Source organism: Antechinus flavipes, chromosome 4, assembly GCF_016432865.1.
Source record: "Antechinus flavipes isolate AdamAnt ecotype Samford, QLD, Australia chromosome 4, AdamAnt_v2, whole genome shotgun sequence".
In the NCBI taxonomy this organism is placed as follows: domain Eukaryota; kingdom Metazoa; phylum Chordata; class Mammalia; order Dasyuromorphia; family Dasyuridae; genus Antechinus; species Antechinus flavipes.
In genome coordinates this window covers 129,508,564-129,531,068 of record NC_067401.1, presented here as the reverse complement: position 1 = coordinate 129,531,068, position 22,505 = coordinate 129,508,564, and the positions used below count along the sequence as shown (strand labels likewise).

The following is a 22,505-nucleotide window of genomic DNA, read 5'->3' as shown; positions in this document are numbered from 1 at the left end:
GAATAAAATCAAGGCTGATTTATTATTTTGTTGATTAAGTCTTTAAGAAAGTGATGAAGAAAATGTCAATTCAAGTTAAACTTTAAAATATCTTATATGTGTTCTCTTCCCTGCCCCCCAGAGCTGATTGTAAAATATTTATTAACAAACACCTCTCTGGATTTAAGATCTCTTCAAGCTCTTAATGAATGAAGCAGTGATTGTGTGCTTTTAGTATGCTAGCATATATTCTTTAGTCCACAGCATTACATTTTAAAATGTGTCATATACGTTTTCCGATCAAAGAGTTAGTTAAACATTTCCCAAAACTGCTGCCTGACTTTAAAATCTCTTCAAACTCTTAATGGATGAACTGATAATTGGATACTTTTAGTATGCTAGTATTATATATTATGTCTTTGCTCAGCTGGTGCTATGGCACTCTGGCATCAAGATGCCTTCATGCTAGAACTTAAGCAGCTACAAGTGAAGGCTAGCCAGAAATGAAAAAATGAAAGCAAATGAAATGGGACAAAGAACTTGTCTTTACCAGAGACAGAGATTTGTGAAGTATCATAGATGTAAGCAGGCAGGAGGTTGAATCAGAGAACTCAGTGAGAGCCAGAACATTCGACCTCATCTCTTAAATCTGAATAGATTTTAGAAGCCAAAGATACTGGCCTCAGATCAGTTATTCAACAACCATTTATTAAATACTGTATATGTTTATATCAGGTGACATACATGGCAAGTAGATGGCACAGTGGATAAAACTCTGGCCCTAGAGTCAGGAGGACCTGAGTCACAATCTGACATTAGACCCCAGCTGTATGCCCCTGGGCAAGTCATTTAATCCTATTTACCTTAGTTTCCTCATCTGTAAAATAAGCTGGAGAAGAAAATGGTAAATCACTTCAGCATCTTTGCCAAGAAAACCCCAGATGGGATCATAAAGAGTCAGACATGACTAAAAACAACTGAATAACAAAAACACTAAAACCTACTTGAGATAAATTAAGCTAAGGATTTCAAAGGCAAAGGAAAGAGGGAAAACATGGACCTTTCCAGGTATGAGAATAGACAGCCTGTACAAAGACCCTGAGGTGGGAGGTCATCTTTATAGGAGGTGTTGATTGTGGGACTTTAAACCCCATGAAGCATAAAAAAAAAAAAATCAGCTTATAGAGGCCATCCCATAGAGCAGGTGCTAAGTTGCCCTGGTCACTTTATTTTTAAAGTTCATTGAATGACTTCTTTTCCTGGTTTAATGGCTAATCACGCTGTGATAGATAAACCCTTAGCTGAAAAGAAAGAAAGCAAACCCAGGTGAGAGTTGAATTCATGTAAAATATAGTTTCCCTGATCTCTTTTATTTGGGTCTGTTTTGGCTTTCACTTTGACTGAAATCAATCTGAAATACCTGCCTTTTTTTTTTTTAAACTTTAGCTGAAGAATAATAGATTTAGCTCTAATCCTTTATTTTAACTCTGTGTCTTTCTGTTTCTTACAAACAGCTTATTATTGGATTCTAGTTTCTAATCCAGTCTGTTGACTGCCTCCATTTCATGGGTGAGCTCATGTCATTCACATTCACAGTTATGATTACTAACTATATTTCCCTTTATCCTATTTTCCCCTAATTATCCTTCTTTCTCTTTTATCTTATCCTTTCTCAAGTCTGTTTTGCTTTTTACCATTCTCTCTCTTAATCTGCTCTCCCTTTTATAATCCTTACCCCTTTCTTTTTTCTCTTTTCCCTCCTATTTCCAGTTGGATAAGATAAATTCCTATGTCCAACTGAGTGTGTGTGTGTGTATTCTCCCCTATTGGAACTAATTCCAATGAAAGAGAGGTTTAAACATGGCCTGTACCCCTCTCACTCTTTCCCATTTCCACCTTCATTGTAGAAGTCCTTCCTTATTCACATCCATGCCCTCTGTCTATGTAGAATCCTATCACCCTAATAATGATGAAGTTCTTAGGGGTTAAATGTATCATCTTCCCATATAGACATATGAACAATTAACTTCATTGGGTTCCTTGTGATTTTTTCCTTTCTGTTTTATCTGTTTGTGACTTTTTTTTTGTCATGTGTTTAAATGTCAAATTTTCTTTTCAGTTCTGGTCTTTTCATCAGGAATGCTTGAAAGTCCTCTATTTCATTACATTTTTCTCCCTGAAAGATTTTATTCAGTTTCACTGGGTATTTTATTCTTTGTTGTAATTTAGCTCTTTTGCCTTCTAGAACATCATATTCCAAGCTCTGCTTCTTTAATATGAAAGCTACTAAGTTTTGTGTGATACTGACTATAGTTCAATGTATTTGAATTGTTTCTTTCTGGCTACTTAGAATATTTTCTCCTTGTGAGCTCTGGAATTTAACTATAACATTTCTGGAAGTTTTCATTTGGGAATATCTTTTAGGAGATAATGAGTTCTTTCACTTTCTATTCTACTTTCTAGGTCTAAGATATCAAAGAAGCTTTTCTTTATAATTTCTAGAAATATAATGTCTAATAATTCTTAAATTATTTTTCCATGATCTATTTCCCAGGTCAGTTGTTTTTCTGATGAGATATTTCTTGTTTTCTTCCATTTTTTTCATTCTTTTGACTTTGTTTTATTGTTTCTTGATGTCTTATGGAAGTTGTTAGCTTCCATTTGTACAATTCTATTTTATGGAATATTTTTCCAGTGGCATTTTATACCTCCTTTTTCATATGGGCTATTCTTCTTTTATTATAGCTTTTTATTGACAGAACATATGCATGGATAATGTTTCAACACTGACCCTTGCAATCACTTCTGCTCCAACTTTTCCCTCCCTTCTTCCATGTCCTCCCCTAGATGGCAGGCAGTCTCATACATGTCAAACATGTTAGAGTATATCTAAAATACAATATATGTGTACATATTTATATAGTTCTCTTATTGCATAAGAAAAATAGGATTTAGAAAGGTAAAAATAACCTGGGACGAAAAACAAAAATGCAAGTAGTCCACACTTATTTTTCATTGTTTTTTCGCTGGGTGCAGCTGATTCTGCTCATCACTGATCAATTGGATCTGAATTGTCTCCTCTCATTGCCGAAGATAGCCACTTCCGTCAGAGTTGATCCTCATATAGTATTGTTGTTGAAGTGTATAATGATCTGGTTCTGCTCATTTCACTTAGCATCAGTTCATGTAAGTCTCTCCAAGCCTCTCTGTATTCATCCTGCTGGTCATTTCTTACAAAACAATAATATTCCATAACATTTATATACCATAATTTACTCAGCCATTCTGCAATTCATGGACATTCATTCATTTTCCAGTTTCTAGCCACTACAAACAGGGCTGCCACAAACATTTTTGCACATACAGGTCTCTTTCCCTTCTTTAATATCTCTCTGGGATATAAGCCCAGTAGAAACATTGCTGGATATGCACAGTTTGATAACATTTTGAGTATAGTTCCAAATTGCTCTCCAGAATGGTTGGATCCATTCACAACTCCACCAACAATGCATCAGTGTCCCAGTTTTCCTACATCCCCTCCAACAATCATCATTGTCTTTTCCTGTCATTTTAGCCAATCTGATAGGTATGTAGTGGTATCTCAGAGTTGTCTTAATTTGCTCTGATCGATAATGATTTGGAACTCTTTCATATGAGTAGAAATAGTTTCAATTTCATCATCCAAAAATTGTGTGTTCATATCCTTTGACCATTTATCAATTGGAGAATGGCTTGATTTCTTATAAATTAGAGTCAATTCTCTATATATTTTGGGAATGTTCTATTATTTTTTTTAAAAAATATTATTTTCTCCAGTATTTTTTGTCTTTTTAAAAAATTAAACTGTTAATTCTCTTTTCATAATTTTTTTGCATCACTCTTGTTTCTTTTCCCAATTTTTCCTCTACCACTCTTATCTCTTCCTTTAATTCTTCTGGGAATTCTTGTGGGGCTCAAGTGCAATTTGCATTTTTTTTCTTTAAACCTTCCCTTGTAGCTGTTCTCTTCTTTTGAGATTGTGTCTTGTTCTTCCCTGCCATGTAATTGCTTTTTATGGTGAAGTTCTCTCTTTTTCTAGTTTACTTAATTTTCCAGCCTGTTAACCTTGAAATTTATCTTAAAGTTGAACTCTGCTCACCTAGGAGTAAGGAGGCACTGTGCCAAGCTTCAGGAGGAACCCTTGCCCTTCTACAACACAAGTGCTAATTCTGCTTTCTGCTTTGGAACTGTGACCAGTACTCCTGCTCTCTTTTCACTTATCATGTCCTCTCCATTCTAGAACTGTAACTCAGAATTGCATATGAGCAATCATGTTGCATAAAGTGCCAATCAGCACCAACTGTACCCAATGCAAACAAAAGGTCCCCCATTATCTCTTTCTGACAAGTTGTCCTTACCATCTGTTGTCCCTTTACCACTTCTGGGTTGAGAGCATCTGAAGCTGCACCCATGACAGCCTCCAAGGTTCACCACTGGTGCTGCTGCTGCCCCCACTCCTGTTATGAACATCTCCTGTTGATCTTCCAATTTGTCTTAGGTTTGAAAACTGTGCACTATAACCTTGTGTTGGCTCTATTCTCCAAAATTTGATTTGAGGCATTATTTTAAAGTTGTTTGGAAAAGAATGTTGGGAGGGTTCTGCTGGATTGTCTCTATTCTGCCATCTTGGCTTTGTCCCATCCATTGCATTAAAAACATTTTTTTAAAATTTTGAGTTCCAAATTCTATTCTTCCCCTTTCTACCCCTTGAAAAAGCAAGCAACAGGATACTCAGTTATATTTGTAAAATCATATGTCCATATTAGCCATGTTGCAATAGAAAACAAACACACACAAATAAGAAAAATAAAGTAAAAAAAGTATGCTTTAATCTGCCCTCAGAATTTATCAGTTCTCTATTTAGAAGTGTATGACATTTTTCATTATGAGTCCTCTGGAATTGTATTGGATCTCTGCACACATATATTGTATCTAGAATATATTGTAACCTATTCAACATGTAAAGGACTGCTTGCCATCTGGGGGAGGGGGTGGAGGGAAGGAGGGGAAAAATCGGAACAGAAGTGAATGCAAGGGATAATGCTGTAAAAAATTCCCCTGGCATGGGTTCTATCAATAAAAAGTTATTAAAAAAAAAAAGAATTGTATTGGATCATTGCCTTGATCGGAGTAGCTAAGTTTTTCATACTTGATCATTACAATATTGCTAGTACTGTGTACAATGTTCTCCTGGTTCTGCTCACTTCACTTTCCTTCAGTTTATATAAGATTTCCTAGATTTTTTTGCAACCTCTTGTCAATAGTCTTCCATCACAAGCTTATACCACAACTTGTTCAGCCTTTCCTCATCTGATATTAGGGGATGTTTTAGGACATCACTGAAGTGAAGATCCACCCACCAGAGGGAGTTGGGCAGTTCCCTGAAGAATAATCCTTTAATGCTGCTAATTTTGTATGATGAGGAATATAGGATTTCTGATTGTTGTAGAAACTCTTGGGGGAAAAAAGTTGAAAAGGAATAGAGAAAGAAAGTGCAGAGACAGAGGGAAGAAAAGGGAAAGCAAGGATTTGAATGACTGACAGAAGACCCAAAAGTTTCAGACATGTGAAAAAATCTGGCACCCCAACAAATCCTATGATTTTAGGTACCTGTACCCATAGAGATTGCTAAAAGTAGTCTTCTAAGTAAGACTATCTTCCTCTCCTTGGAAGTGTGTTGTATTCTATCACCTAAACTAATCTGTATAACTTTCTCAATTATTGTGTTGCTTCTTGCCTTGATAAATATATTTGCCCATTATTTATTACTGCCCTTTATATTTACATTTCCTGTTTTGTGTTCAGGAAACTCTTATATTATTAAATGGTATTATCACTTCTCTTTTGCCCTAGAGTCAGAAAAGGGAGGATATCTTATGGATATAATCTAGCCTCTTTCCCATTCCCTATCCCACCAGGTTCCAGATATATCCAGGTTCACAAGAATTCTCTCCTCCTGCTATATAGGAGCTGTGTATATGTGTGTGGGGGAAGGGATGCGAATTTTAGGGGAATGGCTGGATTCATTCTAGTGGTCTATGCAACACTAAATCAGCTCTGTCTTGGAGTAGGAAAGGGGGCCAAAGAAGGGGGTGAGACAGCTGGGTGGGAGCCAGCTCAGGTGGTCATGAGCCCAATAAACCAACTTTCTATTTGAAGTTCTCCAGACACTAGGAACTATACAGCACATGGCAACCTCAGCTATTTCAAAGGGCCCACGGATATGAAGCTCACTTCTAAGACAGTAGGCCAGTGTCTTGAGGACACAGCTGAGATGTTTCCAAATAGAGAAGCCCTAGTTGTCTCACACCAGAACATCCGGAAGACATTTGAACAGATTAAGCAGGAGGTAAGATCCTTGAACCTCAGCCCGGGGCTATTGTTGATTTGGCTATGGCTAGGGATTCAATAGTAGGGGAGTGGTGGGATCAAATTCCAAGAACTTCTTGTGAACCCTAAGTTCCTCAGCTGTTTGCTCTCCTACATTCTAGGTCATGGCGAAGTAGGGATGGGGAAGCAGGGATGTGCTAGAACCAGCTCAAGCTCAGTTATTAAATTTGGCTGGATGCTATAAATCAGGGCTTGAATGATTGATTTATTTTTGATTGTTTAAACTTAGGAGAGGTAGAGAGAAAAAAAGAGCTAAAGAAAAATGTTAGCAATAAAGATTAAAGGTAAAGAGTATCAAGGGTTCATTGGTTTTCTGGTTGTTAACACATTTATCAGCAAGCTTCTGAGGGTAGATAAGCATCAAAGAGGAAGTGTAAAGGACCAGTTGGTTTGAATGGAGGGAGGAGGGCTGGACTCTGCCTGCAATCAACTGGTTTCTTCTTTGTTTCAGGTGGACACCGCTGCCTTAGGGCTTCTGAACCTCGGCCTCAGCAAAGGAGATCGGCTCGGCGTTTGGGGTCCTAATTCCTATGAATGGGTGTTGATGCAACTGGCCACTGCACAGGCTGGCATCATCCTGGTGAGGAGGGGGCACTGCCAGGGTGAGTTTCTGGGAGGGGAGGAGGAGACCCAGGGTTGGAATGGAGAGTCTCCAAGATTGGGAGAATTCCAACAAAAGCAGCATTTGACATATCCTGGAGAACACTCAACAGGGAGACCTGGGTTGAAATCCAAGATCTGAAATGAATTTGCTGTGCAAATTGGGCAAGACCCTCCTCCACTCTGAGTCTTAGCCTCCTCACCTATTCTTCTTCAAAGTGAGATGGTTGGACTAGCTTCTTTCTCAGTTTTCTTCCAGCTCTTAACATTACACAATTATGCAATTACATTGTTGGGAATGAGACTTCACCAGTGGCTGCAAGTCTCAGACCTTGTTCTGCATCTGGCCACTTTGACACAAAAGGGTTCATATCTTGGAAATGCAGATGCTCTCTCTGGGGGCATAGGAGGGGAAGGGAAGCACCTGAGTGAGTGAACAGTGTTTTCACTTGAGGAAGGGTGGAGAGAGACAGCCTCTGGATCTGACACAATGGATGACATTTCTGGGTTGTCCTCTTGCCAGGTTTCTGTGAACCCTGCCTACCAGTCCGAAGAGCTAAAGTTTGTTCTCAAAAAGGTACAAGCTGCTTGGGGAATGACGGTGGGGGAAGCTCTTTGGGAGTGAGGCGGGGGCAAGGATAGGTTCAGAGGAAGGAGCTCTGGCTATGATCCCTAATCCCGAAGCAGAGGAGCTACATCTCTCAGCCATTGTCAGTGTCTCATTGGGCAAAGTTGTGCCCTAAGTCCAATGATACCTTCAGACTTCATGGAGTAATTTGGAAGGAATAGCAGGTACCCTCTTTTTTGTCTGGTGAGTGGAAAGTGGGAGTGGGGAATCCAGTCTCATGGAAGCAGCCACATTTTGGAGTGGAAAGGCCTGGAAATCCAGGAGCCTGGGTTTGAATCTCTGTTGCTTACTTCTTGGAAGGCCTTAGGCAGGTGTTTACCCCCATGGACCTCAATTACTTATGTAAAATGGACTAGATGATCATTAAAATTAATTACTGCTCCACATTCTGTGAGCCTCTCCTAAAGAGTTGGGAGGTGAGAAATAGGGCTAAACATCTTGGGTAGTCCTGTGGGATAGGAATACAATTTGACTAGATGGCAGTTGGATAAGGGCATAGAGATTGGGGAAGTTGCTTATGGTACAGGGAAAGGGTTAATGAGGAAGTTATATTTATCGAGCACCTGTCAAAGATGCCCTCTACAACTGAGTAACCCTGGCACTAAACCTAGGGTTTCTCAGGGACTTGGCATACTGTGAATATGGAATTTTACTTCCTCAGGTGGGCTGCAAGGCCCTTGTCTTCCCCAGCACGTTCAAGACCCAGAATTACTATGATATTCTGAAGCAGATTTGCCCAGAGCTGGAGACATGCAGCGCAGGGGCACTAAGGAGTAAGAAGTAGGTACAAAAGAAGGTGATGTCGGGGCAGAGAGAGGATGGGAGGCTTGTTGGTCTCTAACACTGTGATCCCAAGCTCTGAGGGAAGTCAACTCCATTCCTATTGAACCCTCCATCCCACCAAGATTCACCTTCCAACAAGGACTGGGGCTGGTGAATCTTTTGTGGTCCCACCCTCCCCAAGCTCACAAGAATCTTACTGATCCTACCTTACCCTCTCCTGGCTCAGTCTTCCAGAACTGACCACAGTCATCGTCCTGGACTCCAAATTGCCAGGAACTTTCCACATGAATGATGTGCTACAAGCTGGGAAAGCTGCCCAACTGGCCCAGCTCAAGGACGTCCAGAGATCATTGTCCTGCCATGACCCCATCAACATCCAGTTCACTTCGGTAGGACAAAGGGTTGGGGGCCACAAGTCCAGTGCCTCCCCATCCCAAGCATATGGTCTTTGCTTAGGACCATTTCCCCGGGGACCAGGAGAAGAAGGAATCAGGTAGTGGGCATCGCCCCCCTTGCCAGGTAACTAAGAGAAATGTCCCGGGGCTTGGACTAGTACTGCTGTTATCTCCCCTCCCCAGAAAGTTTATGCACATGGTATGGCTCTTTCTCTGAAATGCACATGCACTCTATTGCCTTCTGGGCATCCCTCTGGGATATCTAGGCTGGGATATCCAGGCTGACAAAACCTTTGTGTTGCCAGGGAACAACAGGCAGACCTAAGGGAGCCACACTTTCTCATCACAACATTGTTAACAATGCCATCTTTATAGGGGACCGGATGAATCTTCGCAACAAGGTAAAGAGTGGGAAGGAGAAGGGAATGGAAAAGACTTGGGGGAACATCTCATTCCTTGGGAGTGGGAGCCCCAGAGCAGTAGTGAGGGTGGTTAGGAAGGGGAAAGGGAGGAGGTGGATGGGGCAGGTTACAAAGAACAGTGGTTTTGGAGACAAGGGTCCTGGGTGCAGATCTCAACTCTGTTGCTTGTGATTGGGTCATTTAATCTACTGAAGCCTTGATTTCCTCATCTGGGTTGGAGTAGATTATTGCTATGATCCCTTCTAGCTCTTATGCCTATGGTTCTGGGAAGGAATTAAGCAATGTCCTGAACTCTAATTTCTAACTAAAGGGAAAAATTCTTGGGTGTTAGCTCTGGCTTTGGGCCCCAGGGCTTAACCTCACACTTCTGTCTATCTGGGACTCCAGGAGCCCCGGTTGGTCCTTCCCAGCCCCCTGTACCATTGCCTGGGCTCTGTGGGGGGCACGATGGTGTCCATACTGTACGGTGTCACTCTCATCTTGTCATCTCCGAGTTTTGAGGGCAAGAGGGCACTGGAAGCTGTCACTCAAGAGAGGTGGGCATCTGAGGCCACGCCCCTCTTATTTTCCACCCTATGACCCAACGTTAGAGCAGATCTGGTCTTTCCCACTGTCTCCTAGCGTCCCTCTGACTCATAGCAATTAATCCATACCCTGTCTTCCCTGGGATTTTCTCCTTCTTCACCAAGGGGCCCTGGCTTGATGTGGGAGGGGACTTAAAGAGAAGTCTAACCTTGGTCATCCAATGTTCCCCATCCTTACTTTCATCCCAGTAAAGGCACAGTGACCCTTTTCCCCTCTTAACAAACAGATATGGCCCTGGGGGTTCTGTATATTTCTGGTTATTTCAGGGAACTAGAGAGAGGATTATGAAAAATGAAGGAGAGGGCATCCTAACATCCAGGCCTAATTCTAAGGTCATCTCCTCTACAGGGGTACAATGATCTATGGCACTCCCACGATGTTTGTCGACATGCTGAACCAACCTGATTTTTCCAGCTATGACATTTCGACCCTTCGAGGAGGTTGGGGGTGGAAGCCAAGGGTTGGAGGGTGCAGGGTTCTCTGGGACCTTCATTTAGAGAGGCCAAACTGGTGGGCTGCAGTGCTTCAGGGAAGGAGGGAGAGTAGGGGAAACTGATTGCCTAGAACCTTTTCTCCCCCAACCCTGGGAAGTGGATGGTGCACAAATGTTGGGAAGGACCCTTCCCTGGGATCCAATCCAATAATAGCCCAATCTGTGGTATGTAGGATAGTATGGATGATAGACAGGGGCAAGGTTTGATGGGGAAGTGGGAGGAGAGAAGAAGAGAGGCTGAGTTGAGAGTAAGTGCTGTCTCTGATTCAGGTGTGATTGCGGGGTCCTCAGCCCCCCCAGAGCTCATCAGAACCATCATCCAGAAGATGAACTTGACGGAAATGACGGTGAGCTTTTCCATACGGGGATGAGATCCCTTGGGTTTTGAAATTTCCAATGTGGATTTTGTAGGTGGGTGAGAGGATGGCTTGGCAGGGGTTGAGGGCAGACCTGCTGGGCAGATGATAGAAGGCTGAAGGGTGGGGTGGCAACCAGGGAGATAAGGGAAAAATGGGCTACGTCTTCATATCCAATTCTTGAACTGGAAAACGGACATAAGGAAGAATACAATTTGCTCTCTTCAGAGGTTGGGTAAGTCATTGACACAGGTGAGAGATAAATATTATACATGTGTATTTATATAAATCTAGGAGGGAGAAAAATATAACATAGGGAGGGCCAGTCAGCAAAGCACAGGTATCCTGCTGGAGATTCCCGAGGGCAGGGCCAAGGGGGAAGAGGCTCTCTCTCCATGGTAGGGCTGTAAAGAATTAAGGGTGAACCCTTTGGGTGGGGTGTGAGAGGGGAGGAATAGGGTTTCTGCTTTCCAATTTCAGAGGACACGTGATAAGGGAAGGATAGTTATAAATATATGGGCTGATAATCCTGACCTTGGACTATCTATTGGGATAATCTGGGATGGAGAATATAATTGGTTGTTGTGGAAGAACTCTCTGGCCTAGAAGGCCACCCCCCTCAGTACCTAGGGATGGATAGGTCTCAGCAGCGTAGGGGCAGGGAGAAAGGATGGAGCTGACTTTGGGAGTAGAAAGAGGAATCATTAGTTTCTCTAATGGGACAAAGAGACCAGTCACTGGAACTGGCAGATCAGAACCTAATGAGGAATGAGGAATTATGATCAAAGTGAACTGGGACTCAGGATAGGGAGCTGAGACAAAAATGGGGAATCTTCAGAGAATTGTGTTAAAGGTGGAGCCCTCCCCAGAGAGACCTCAGGCTGGGGGGGGGGAGGACTCCCACCTCTCCCTTCCCCTAGAAAGAAGCCTATCCTTCACCTATATCCCCTTGTCCAATGGGCCAGTCACCCTTTGGTATCTTGGGCTACATTTCCCATTTTCTTCTCTCCCACTGAACCCAGCTCCCCCATCCCCTTTAAACCTTGCTGCCAGGTGATAGAAGTGAATGAGAGAGAGGGCCTTCTTACTAACCCATACCCAGCTCCACTCCTCCCCATGCTTTATTACCTGTTTAATGGCGGCTGGCTTTCTTAGATCTCTTGGTGGGGAATTTACAGCCTCGGAAGGCTGCCGTCTCCCGGATGTGTTGACCTCGGAACTTAGTGGGAGATGCACATGTTGCATCAGGGCGTGAGGCTTTGGCCTCCAGCCACCTGACAGGACAGAGAGATTTGGTAGGAGCCAGAACTAGTGGGTACTGGCTTATATGAGTATTTTAAGATTTAGGGCACACCTACTTGGACTTTGTATGTAGGAGGAATGAGGGGGGGATGAGGAAGAGGAATTTTCTGCTCTAGGTTCCAAAAAAAGCAGATGATTGGGGATATCTACTCCTAAAAGTAAGGATCTAATCCAGTTTTTGCCTTCAGAGGGTCAAGGAAGAAGAGTCAGTCTCCTTAATTTCCATCCTATCTTCCTCTGAGTCAGGGCAGGAGTTTTATGCCCACCCCCCAGACCAGGAAGTGGAGGCAGGGTTTCTTATGTGATCCCTAACATTTAGGGGAAAGTTTCACCTTCGAAGGCCATGGAGCTGGCAAGTGCACTTCCAGGGATTATTGGCCAGGGTCAGTGTCTCCAAACCATCAAAAGGAAAGTTAGCGGGCAGCTGGCTCAACCGGTTGTTTTCCAAGTGGACATGTTTTAGGGTGGTCACACCCAAGAAAGCACCATCAGAGAACTGAAGGAGAAGATAGACGATGGTTATTTGAATCTGGCTAGAGCTGGTCACCTGATTGCCACCTTTTTTTTTTTCCCCCTCTCAATTCTTAGTTGTAGAGCATAGCTTTTCCCCACTCCTTATTCCTTATTGGCTTTGGGCTCTGAATCATTGTTTATCACTACCTTTTAGCCTGATGCTAAAGGGCAAGGAGTTGGGGGGAATGGCGAGGAGATAAGCAGACTTTATATCCAAATGTCCAAGGCTTTTGAATGAGAAACATATATTCAATGGGGATAGGAAAGGAAATCATTATATATACATACATTGAAATTTCCTCCATTACTTGTTATACATTTTGTATGGGTCTGGAGGTTCCTGAAAAACCATCTATCCATGCTCTTGTCCTGGGTTTAACTATCTTCTTAGCACTCCTCCCTAGACTAGCTTCTGTTGCCTGAAATTCCAAGACTAATGTTGCCAGAGGCCCCAGAATCCCTGGAGACATGGAAATGTCCAAACTCTCCAATGTAGATGAGCTCTTTCACTGAAGGCAATCCGAGGCAGTTTAGGCTTGAGGAGAGGTGGAGTAGAATTTAGGCAAGGGGCATTATGGGGCTTCTGAGAAACAACAACCATTGCCACTGGGCAAAAAGCTGCATGATCAGCTAGCTGCCCTGGATAGCCTATTTCCAAGGTTAGAAGCCCCATATAGATCCATCCCCCCTTCCTCATAACACATCTCACAGTATTTCCAATTCTTCCCCATCTGTTGTTAGTGTCGGAGTTTAAGAGATTCCTGGCTCTGAGACTAGTCCTGTTTAAAGCCCTCCTCATCTATCCTGATGCTTTTGCTTCCTCCACCCTGATGCTCTCAGCAGGCAGGGCTGGCACCCACCCCAGCCTCTTTGCCCAGTCGTCCTGGCTCCAGACTAATTTTCCACCATTACAAAGAGGGAACCCTTCCCTGGACCTACTGGGCTTTTGAAGGTCTCGCCAAAGCACTTCATAGGTATCAGATTCGCCAAAGGAGGGAGATAGCTTTTTGATTCCCAACGACACAACTGAGCATTTATCTTTCACCACTGTCCCATTTTCTTCAATCTCCAGTTTTTTACCTAACCCTGAGAGGGGAATTTGAAGGGCAGAAGGCTCACAGGACTATAGTATGTTAAAGGAGGAAGGGCCGTCTAGTTCAGAATTGGTTTTCATAATAGGAAGGTTTTTGTTTTTGTCTTCCAAGGGTCACAGTCAGTGCTAAGAGAAACTGAAGAGTCAGTTAGTTTAGTATAATGGGAAAGAACGTTGGAATTGGAGTCAGAGAAGGTACCTAATTTCAAATTTTTCCTTTTACACTTAGACTTGCCAGACAATCTTTCTAAACCTTAGTTTTCTCATTTGTAAAATGGACATAATAATGTTAATTCCTACAAAACAAAAACTGTTGTGAAGACCAATTGAGATAATATTGGAACTGTGGTTGTTTGTTACTGTTATTTTTTTTTATCTCTAGTAGAATGCTGGATATAAAATTAGGGGAGCTAATTTCTTCAACTGTAAAATGAAAGAGTTGGACCAGCTGATTCAAAAACTTCTTCCATTTCAAAATAAATGATTATAAGTACCCAGATTCCAGATGCCAAGGTTGAGAGTATGGTGTTTGGACTAACTGGGATAGTGAAAACAAAGTGCCTAAAACTTTTGGGGATGGAGTGGGGAAACCATGCTCTGACAGCATCAATTGTGACAAAGTAAACAGATGAAAAACAGTTGAATTCCGCTGGGCACAGGGAGGTTTCCTGAGAAAGTGCTTGTCTGGGGTCCAAGGACTTTTTAAAGGCTGAGCACTTGTGCCCCCACTTTGGTTCGATTCTGCTTTTGCCCCAGCCTCCCTGCCCTTTCCCTTCCCTCCTCACTCCACTAGCCACAGCCCCACCAACACACACACACACACACACACACACACACACACACACACACACACACATACACACATGCTCCCCTGCCCACAAGGAACAGGGTCTCTTTGTGGGGATTGACTCAGCTTAAGTTCTACAGTAGGGCTCATCAATAAACAAACCTCCCTTTATAGGTTTTACAGGAGAGGGGGGAAGGGAGAAAAACCAGAGAGGGAAGGTTTCTCACCTAGGTCCAAATGAAAAGGGCAGCCAATTGTGAAAGAAGGTTTTGGGTGGTATAGGTACCATCTCAGGCTGGCTCCCAAACCTTTTACAAGCAAAGGTTCTTGGGTGCAAATGTCCAAGAATTAAGAATCCTGGACAAGGTAAAGTAGAAAAGAAAAAACCCCAAGATTTCTCTTTTCCATTGATACTTGGATGCCAGCCTGAGAGGAGACAGTACAGTGGAACTATGGGACAGGGGGTGAGAAGGGTTCCTAAACCATAGATCACAATGCCAATTGATTTGTTATCTTGGCTGTGTCCAAGAAGTTTTTTTTTTTCTTCCAACTCCTTGCAAGGGGAGAATGAGGATGGGCAAAAGGGCTTGCTCACCTTCTCCAGATTCATGTTGTCCAGGATGAGGGTCTCCAAGTATCGTCCAAAAGACTGGAAGGCTTGGTCTGGAATGACCTTAAGTGGGTTGTGAGACAACTTGAATTCCTCCACCACTCTCAGCTTGCTCAGGGCAGCAGTGGGGTAAGTGGAAAGCTGATTCTTGTCCAGATGGAATTTGGCAAGGTTCTCCACATCGTCCAGAGCTCCAGGATGCAGGGTAGTCAGGGCATTGTCCGACAGGTAGAGCCAACGCAGGTCCTTCGCGCCCTGGAAGGCTCCCGGGCGTAACTCTCGAATTTTGTTGCTGCTCAGCTGAAGGATGAAGAGGTTGACTAGAGGGGAGAGCAGTCCACGAGGCAGCTCGCTCACCTTGTTGTGGTCCAGGTAGAGGTAGGTGAGCTCAGTGAGGTCGTCAAAGGCTCCGCTGCGCAGCACCCGAATGTCATTGTTGGACAAGTACAGGTAGATGAGCTGCTTGAGGCCTCGAAAAGCGCCTGCAGCTATTTCACGCACCTGACAGTGTTGGAGATGCAGGGAGACCAGGGCCGGAGTGGCTTTGAAGGAGTTAGCGGCCAGCACTGGGAAGTTGTTGCGCTGCAAGTTGAGTAGCCGGGTCTTCTCGGACACCTTTGGGATCTTGCGCAGCCCCACGTTGTCGCAGATGACATGCTGTAAGTCTCCGCCGTGGCAGTGACAGTTCTGGGGGCAAGCGTGCAGGGAAGGCAGGATGCCGACCAGCAGCAGGCAGACGCCGACCAGGAGGGCTGGGGAAGCCATGGTCGTTGAGAACGGAGGGAGAAACTGGCGGGAGTTGAGTCCTGCAATCAGCTGAAGTCTCCGCCCTATATATGCAGAATCCCAGACCGCAGACTGCAGCAGAAGCCAACTTTCTACGTGGAGCTGTCGAGGCTTAACCCCCTCACCTCTGGAGCTGTCTCCTTCCAGTCTGGGGGGGACCCTCAAGGGCTCTGCCCAACTATCCGGGGTCAGATCATCCTTTGAACCTTTTTGCCTCTTTATCTTCCCCATTCCACTCGACAACAGAGTTGGCAGCATGCCTCTTACTGGATGGGATCGGGGTGGGACGCAACGGGTCTTAAATGCCTCTTAACGGACCCCAGATTATTTCCTACCCAAGGTGAATTCTGAGCCAGGACCCGCTGGCGAGACGCAGATAGTGGGGAGGCGCCCGGGGTGTATATCTGGGTGTGTATTTCTGACATTTCCCTGAAGTTTGAGATTCTCTGCTCCCCACATCCCTCCCATCCCTTCTTCTCCCCCCCCCCAATTACTCCCACTTCTCCTCCTGCTTATTCCCCCGGGCTTTGCTCGGCGCCTAAGACCCTGCAGGGATTGCCGTCGGATTTAGCATTTCTAAATTGCCCACTAGGGCGCGCCGCGTTAATAGAGCAAGACCTTGTGCCGCCCAGACTGAACGTGAGAGCTGGCTTCAGTGTCCAGCTCTCCAGCTAGCCCGGGGCGGGACAAACTTCAGAGCCCGCCGCACCCTTTGGGCGGCCAAACTCTGCAGGCGGTTCCCTATCCTCCCCTCCAGGCTGTACCTTTCCCAGCTACTTGCGGCTATAGCCACTTTTTCCGACAGCTAGAGTTGGGGGAAAAAAACAAGCAAGAACTCCAGGGCTTGTTTGCATACGCGGATGGGCACACAGAGAGGGGGTTAACCCTAATGACTGCTACGCGTGTGCAGACACACAGATAAGGACTTCCACACCCACCTCCCCGTATGCCACAGCTTGCAATTAAGCTAGAGAAGAGGGAGTCTCGAGGTGCTGCATAGGGAACCTCGAGGTGCTGATTAGCCCCCTAGCGAGCTCCGCCACATCCTAAACTATATCCTGGGATCTCGGTTTCCATCGGCTTCCTTCTCGTCAGCGGGGTGCGAGAGTGGATTCATTCCAGGCAATGCCCCTCTGAATCTAGATTTCTGGCCAGGACGAGGTTACTTATTGATGGGGAGGGAAACTAGAGATGGGGAGAATTACTTGCTGGGGAGCCTTGACGGGGTTAATAAGAGTCGGGCCAGTTCAGGCGGCGGGATGTTCCGATTGGGATGAGAAAAGTTCCCCCTACTCACCCTTCCAATTCCCTGTCCTTCCCCAAGGTCTCCCTGTGCTTTGCCAGCCGCGCATTTTACCTTAAATGCGCGCCGCTATGTCCGGATTCCTGCGAACAGGGGAGCGGCTGTCGGTGGGCATGTGTGTGTGTGTGTGTGTGTGTGTGTGTGTGTGTGTGTGTGTGTGTAGGGTGTTGATGGGCAGTGGATCAGGCTCCAGGCCAAGGTTCAGCCTGATGGCAGGGGGGCACAGCCGGGGAGGTGGCAGGGAAGGAAGGAGACCGGACAAAGAGGTCTGGCCAGGTCTTGGTGGTGCCCGCTTTATGCCAGCGGTGGGTGGGAAGGGGACAGACTTCAGCAACAGACAAAGGGCCCGGTGTCTGAGCACTGGTCTGGGGAGGTGCCCAATGTGGGATGGGGTGTAGGGTATCTAGAAGTGTGGGAAACCCAGTCTCCTAGTCCTAGATCTTGAGTCTAGGTGCATATTACGCTCTTAAGGACCCCCTGCTCCCTCTTCTGATAATTTAGTCTCTTCTGCTCCCCTCCACCCTCTAATTCTCCGGTAGGGGAACTTTTCCTGTCCCTCTTTTTCTCTTGTGTGCCAGGTCTGATTTCTGGTTTTTCTATTTTTTCCGGCTGTTCTGGCTCCTCTTGAGCAGACAGCTGAGCATTGAGGTTCTTAATATCCTCATTTTGGATATTTATTTTATTTTTATGATCATAAATTCACAGGAAACTGCTAACCTTCCAGGGCCCTGGAGCTATCCAGAGCAGGGGCCCTCCACCCAGGGTTCTTTGGCTGGGGTAATGCTTGGGTAGAGGTGTGTCTCTTGGTCAATTCCCAAGTTCTGTCTCCCACCATCACTCCCCTCTGACACACAAACACACCCCACACACACTCCAATCAAGAACTAAGCTGGTTTTCTCATCAGGTTTTATTGGCATCTTTGGAGTTTGTGAAAGGGAAGGCACTGCGGCCGGAAACCAGCAAGGGGGGTATGGAACTGGGGGGCTGCGGTCAGACGTATGCTCCAGAATTGATGAGACTGTGGCTACTGTGGGTAAATAAGGAAGCTAAAAGACTGAACCAAGGGGACCAAAGGCTATTTAAGGTTGTCTGGGATTCCTGTGGACAGGTTTAATAATTATCTAGTCCTTCTGTCTCCATGAATTAATTACCATTTCCGTTTTCCTCCTGCCTCCTCTACCGTTTGTTCTTAGGAGTTCCTTAGTCCTCTTATGTGGAACTTAAAAGGAATGTGTTCTTTCCCATCACCACCACACAGCTCTCCACAACTCTAAATTTTTCTAAGATACCCAATTCAGTCCTATTTCCCAATTCTGTAGGTTGCATATGGGACCACAGAAAACAGTCCTGTGACTTTCATGAACTTCTATGATGACAACATAGAAAAGAAGATAAACACTGTGGGCAGGATTATGCCCCACACAGAGGTGAGCACTCCAATTCCTAGGATCCTCTACTTAGAGCTGGAAAGGCCCTTAGAAGCTGCCTAGTTCAAATCCCTCATTTTATATTTGAGGAACCCAAAATGACTTGCCAAGGTTACAAAGACAGATGGCACAGCTTGGATTTGAGTTCAAGTCTTTTGGCCTCAAATCCAGCACTTCCTTCAATGTATACACTCTTCGATTTTAAAGGTCAGGCCCCCAATGCTGCCCCATCAGTTCCAGTCCCACCCAAACCCAAACAATTCCACACACACCTCTCCTCTCCCCTGTTCCTCATATTTGATGAATGACTAGAATGTTGACCAGTGAATAGAAGCTCTCCTTTACAAACACTCTTCTTCTCTTACAAAATAACCCCAGCCAATTTCATTTCAGTCTCTCAGAAAAGCCCACTTTCTGAAATTTCTTGAGTCTGGAAGAATATTCCCATGTAACTGAAGATGAGCTCAGTTTATCTTCCTCTTCAAGTCTGGAATCAGTGACCAATTTCCTGAGAGAGTTAGACTGGTGGCCAGCAAAAACAGATTTGGCTAGGCTTACTGACTTCCCTCCCTGTCTCAGTCATGTTATTGCCGAGTTTTTGTTATGCAGTTCTTTCAGTTAGGTCCAACTTTTCATGTCCTCATTTGGTTTTCTTGGCAAAGATACTACAATGGTTTCCCATTTCCTTCCCCAGTTCATTTGACAGATGAGGAAACTGAGGCAAACACATTCGAGTGAGATGCTCAAGTTCACATAGTTAGGAATCTTTGAGACTGTATTTGAACTGAGGAACATCTACCACCCAGTTGTTGTGTTGCCAGTTTACCCATACCTTGAGCTGCCGTCATCTAGTCTCATTCAAAGAAACAAAAGAACTGATGTGACTTTCTGTCTGTGATTTGACTCTTCAGCCTTTTCTTCCTCCCTCTCATATGTCATACACACACACCCACACACACACACACACACACACACACACACACACACACTGACAAAGACACACATGTCTTTGACTCCTTTTCATTCCTGTTCCTTTCACTTCTCTGAAGTTCATCATCTTTGACTGTCATGCAAACTTTACTAATATCTTATAATACTGGGGACCTCACCCCAAATTTTAGGTCACAGCTACCATTTTTTCCAAAGAATGCAGAAATCCCTCACTGAAGATGAAAATTTTACTTTTCTTTAAAGTTCATAGTTAATGCCTTGTGTATTTAGTTTTTTACTTTATTTTGGGATTACCTGAGAAAATGGTTTGCAATCCTGGTGCACATGTTATTTCATTTGAACCTCCCAAACAATCCTGTGAAGTAGGTGCTAGCTTTTTCCACTTCATAGCTAATCAAATCCAAAAGTCAGAAACTAAAGTGAATTGCCCATTGGCACACTTTTAGTAAATGTCAGAGGTGGGATTCAGAAGCAGATCTTCCTGACTCAAAGCTCAAGATTCTTTCCCCAAATAACTGTGTACTCTTAATCATAGGAGTACTGCAAGTCAAGTCCAGGTCTCTTGCAGCCATGTTTTGGACTAGACTTATGATAAAATTCTATATTAATGCAGATTGGCCCCTGCTTTTTAAAAAATGTATTTACATATTTATAATATACATTGCTTTATGAACTATGCTGAGAGAAAAAAAATCAGAACAAAGGGGAAAAACCATAGGAGAGAAAAAACACATTAAAAATAAGTAGAGATTGAATGTAAGTCAACACATACTAGTTCTTTTTCTGGATGCAGGTGGCATTTTCTATCTAAAATCTATTGGGACTGCCTTGGATGAAATGTATAGTCTTACAAATTTGTCTGTGGCACCAAGTAGTTAAATAACTTACCCATGGGGCATACAACCAATAAGTGTCAAGAGTAACACTTGAACCCAGATCTTGCTGACTTAGGTCATTCTCTATTAACTACAACATGGTGTAGTGCTGTAAGTAGTCTGTACTGTAAGTGCTTAATAAATGTTTGTTGAATGATGAATGATAGCATGCCTCTTTCCACTAATACAATGGAAGAAAAAAACAAGCACCACTATGAACCAAGCACTATGCTAAGCATTTTACAGATATCTCATTTTTATTAACATTTTTCACTCTTTTTGATACAGTTGTGTGGAAGTGGATAAAAGCAGTGAGACTTGAGTTTGAATCTCACCTCAAACATTACTTATATGAAGCTTGGGCAAGTCACTTAACTTATAGGGACTTTAAGCTATTCTTTGAGATTTATGGTGGAGGGTGTTTCCACAACTGGCATTCCCTGCATGGTGCTTTCATACCTATTTTCACAATAGATCTTCACAATGTCTTTGTGAAGGAAGTAAGAGAGGTAGTATGACTCTTTTTAAACTGATGCAGAAACTGAAGCTGAGAGCAATTGTAAATATAGTGCCCATGCTCTGTTTTTCTTCATTTTGCTTTCTTGGTCACATTCTCTTATGGATCCTTGTCTACTCCCTCAAAATACTCCTCTGCCCTATCTTCTTTAACACTCCAACAGCTTAAGCTTTAAAGCAGAGGTTCTCCTTTTGGTATCATTTGGTCCTCTAGGAAAGCTTGTGAACCTCTTCTCTAAAAAATGTTTTAAATGTAAAACAAAAAAAAATCAGATAACAAAAAACCCATCATATTGAAATCATTCTCTCTAAATATATATGTGTGTATATTTGTTATACAATTGTGTCTGATTCTTTGTGACCTCATTTTGGGAGATTTTTTTGGAAAAAGATATTGAAGTAGTTTGCCATTTCCTTCTCGAGATTATTGCTGAGGAAACTGAGACAAATAGGATCACACAGTTAGTAAGTATCTGAGGCCATATTTGAACTCATGAAGGTGATCAGGGTTCTATCCATGGGCCACTTTTTTAGCTACTATAAATGTATATGTATATAAACATGTGTGTGTCTAGATAGATAGTTCATGGACCCATTTAAAGAATTTCTAGCTTAGTGATAGCTTAATATTTTATAAAGGAGGCAGCTAGATTGTGCAATGGAAAGAATGCTGGCTCTGGAATCAGAAATATCTGAGTTCAAAAACAGCATGATATTTATAATCTATGTGATCCTGAGCTATGTCCTTCAGTTTCCTTTTCTATAAAATGGGGATAATAATCACTGTACCTTCCAGGTTTGTTGTTTCAGATAAGTGGTTTGTAAATCAAACCTCACAGTGCTTTGTCGATTCTAGTTATTATTATTAAAGACCCCTTCCTTACTGTTTGCTTTTTCTTCTCAAATATTTTTCTTTGCTTCTCAGGATCTCCTCTATATATTCTCCTAACTATTTTGACTACCTCAGACTCTTAACACCTTCTGGCTTGGCTTAGGCTGGCGCTCTCTTTTCTCCCTTGTCTTTTGCCACTCTAGCATCAGCTCAGTCCTCCAGCCTTCCCTCCTACAATGAGGTGAGACTTCTGCCTCTCCTTTGATCATGAACTCAGTTCAATTTGTTCTTCCCATACCCCTCCTATCTTGCTTATTTGGCCAGGCTCTCCCAATCCTGAATAAGTTGGTGTTGGGAAGGGCCTAGCTTGAAGTTGTCCTGTCGTAGGCCCAGGTCCTGGACCCACAGACACGGAAACAGGTAGAGATAAACATGCCAGGGGAGCTGTGTATCCGTGGTTACTGCGTCATGCTGGGCTACTGGGATGATCCTGAGAAGACAAAAGACACCATTGATGAGGACAAATGGTATTGGACAGGGTAAGAGGACATAAGGGGTCAAGTCCAAGAACCAAGGGAGAAGATTTGGATTGCCAACGAAGAGGAGAGAGGTCTTTTGGAAAGAGAAGGAAGAAAAGAGGCTAGGCATCAGGACCATGGTTTTAAATTAGGATAGAAGCCAAGGAAAGTGGAAAGTTAAACAATGAAAGAGAAGAAAGTGGAGAGTAGGGGGAAGGGATGCTAGACTTAAGGGAAAGAGGATTTTTCTATTGCTAGAGGCTGGCAAAGAGGATTTATGTAGTCAGCTGGAAGGGTGAACACAACTGCTAAGGGTGTAGA

General features: G+C 43.7%; 2 protein-coding genes across 2 annotated transcripts in view; one reads left to right on the top strand and one right to left on the bottom strand.

The window, feature by feature from the left end:
* ACSF2 (acyl-CoA synthetase family member 2) overlaps window positions 1-22,505 on the top strand; it is a 39,350-nt gene that overhangs the window by 15,193 nt on the left and 1,652 nt on the right. Inside the window, exons 2-12 of the mRNA XM_051994321.1 lie at window positions 6,178-6,367; window positions 6,860-6,988; window positions 7,532-7,585; window positions 8,298-8,416; window positions 8,646-8,808; window positions 9,120-9,215; window positions 9,624-9,772; window positions 10,170-10,261; window positions 10,585-10,661; window positions 18,385-18,492; window positions 22,054-22,205. Of these exons, the coding sequence (XP_051850281.1) occupies window positions 6,178-6,367; window positions 6,860-6,988; window positions 7,532-7,585; window positions 8,298-8,416; window positions 8,646-8,808; window positions 9,120-9,215; window positions 9,624-9,772; window positions 10,170-10,261; window positions 10,585-10,661; window positions 18,385-18,492; window positions 22,054-22,205 (1,329 nt within the window). The remainder of the gene's footprint in view (window positions 1-6,177; window positions 6,368-6,859; window positions 6,989-7,531; window positions 7,586-8,297; window positions 8,417-8,645; window positions 8,809-9,119; window positions 9,216-9,623; window positions 9,773-10,169; window positions 10,262-10,584; window positions 10,662-18,384; window positions 18,493-22,053; window positions 22,206-22,505) is intronic.
* CHAD (chondroadherin) lies at window positions 10,935-16,169 on the bottom strand. The gene is made up of 4 exons (XM_051994323.1): window positions 14,961-16,169; window positions 12,305-12,468; window positions 11,799-11,944; window positions 10,935-11,074 (listed from the first exon to the last, which is right to left on the bottom strand). Exons 1-3 carry the CDS (start codon window positions 16,017-16,019, stop codon window positions 11,803-11,805), a joined length of 1,365 nt encoding a protein of 454 aa, XP_051850283.1. The 5' UTR covers window positions 16,020-16,169; the 3' UTR covers window positions 10,935-11,074; window positions 11,799-11,802.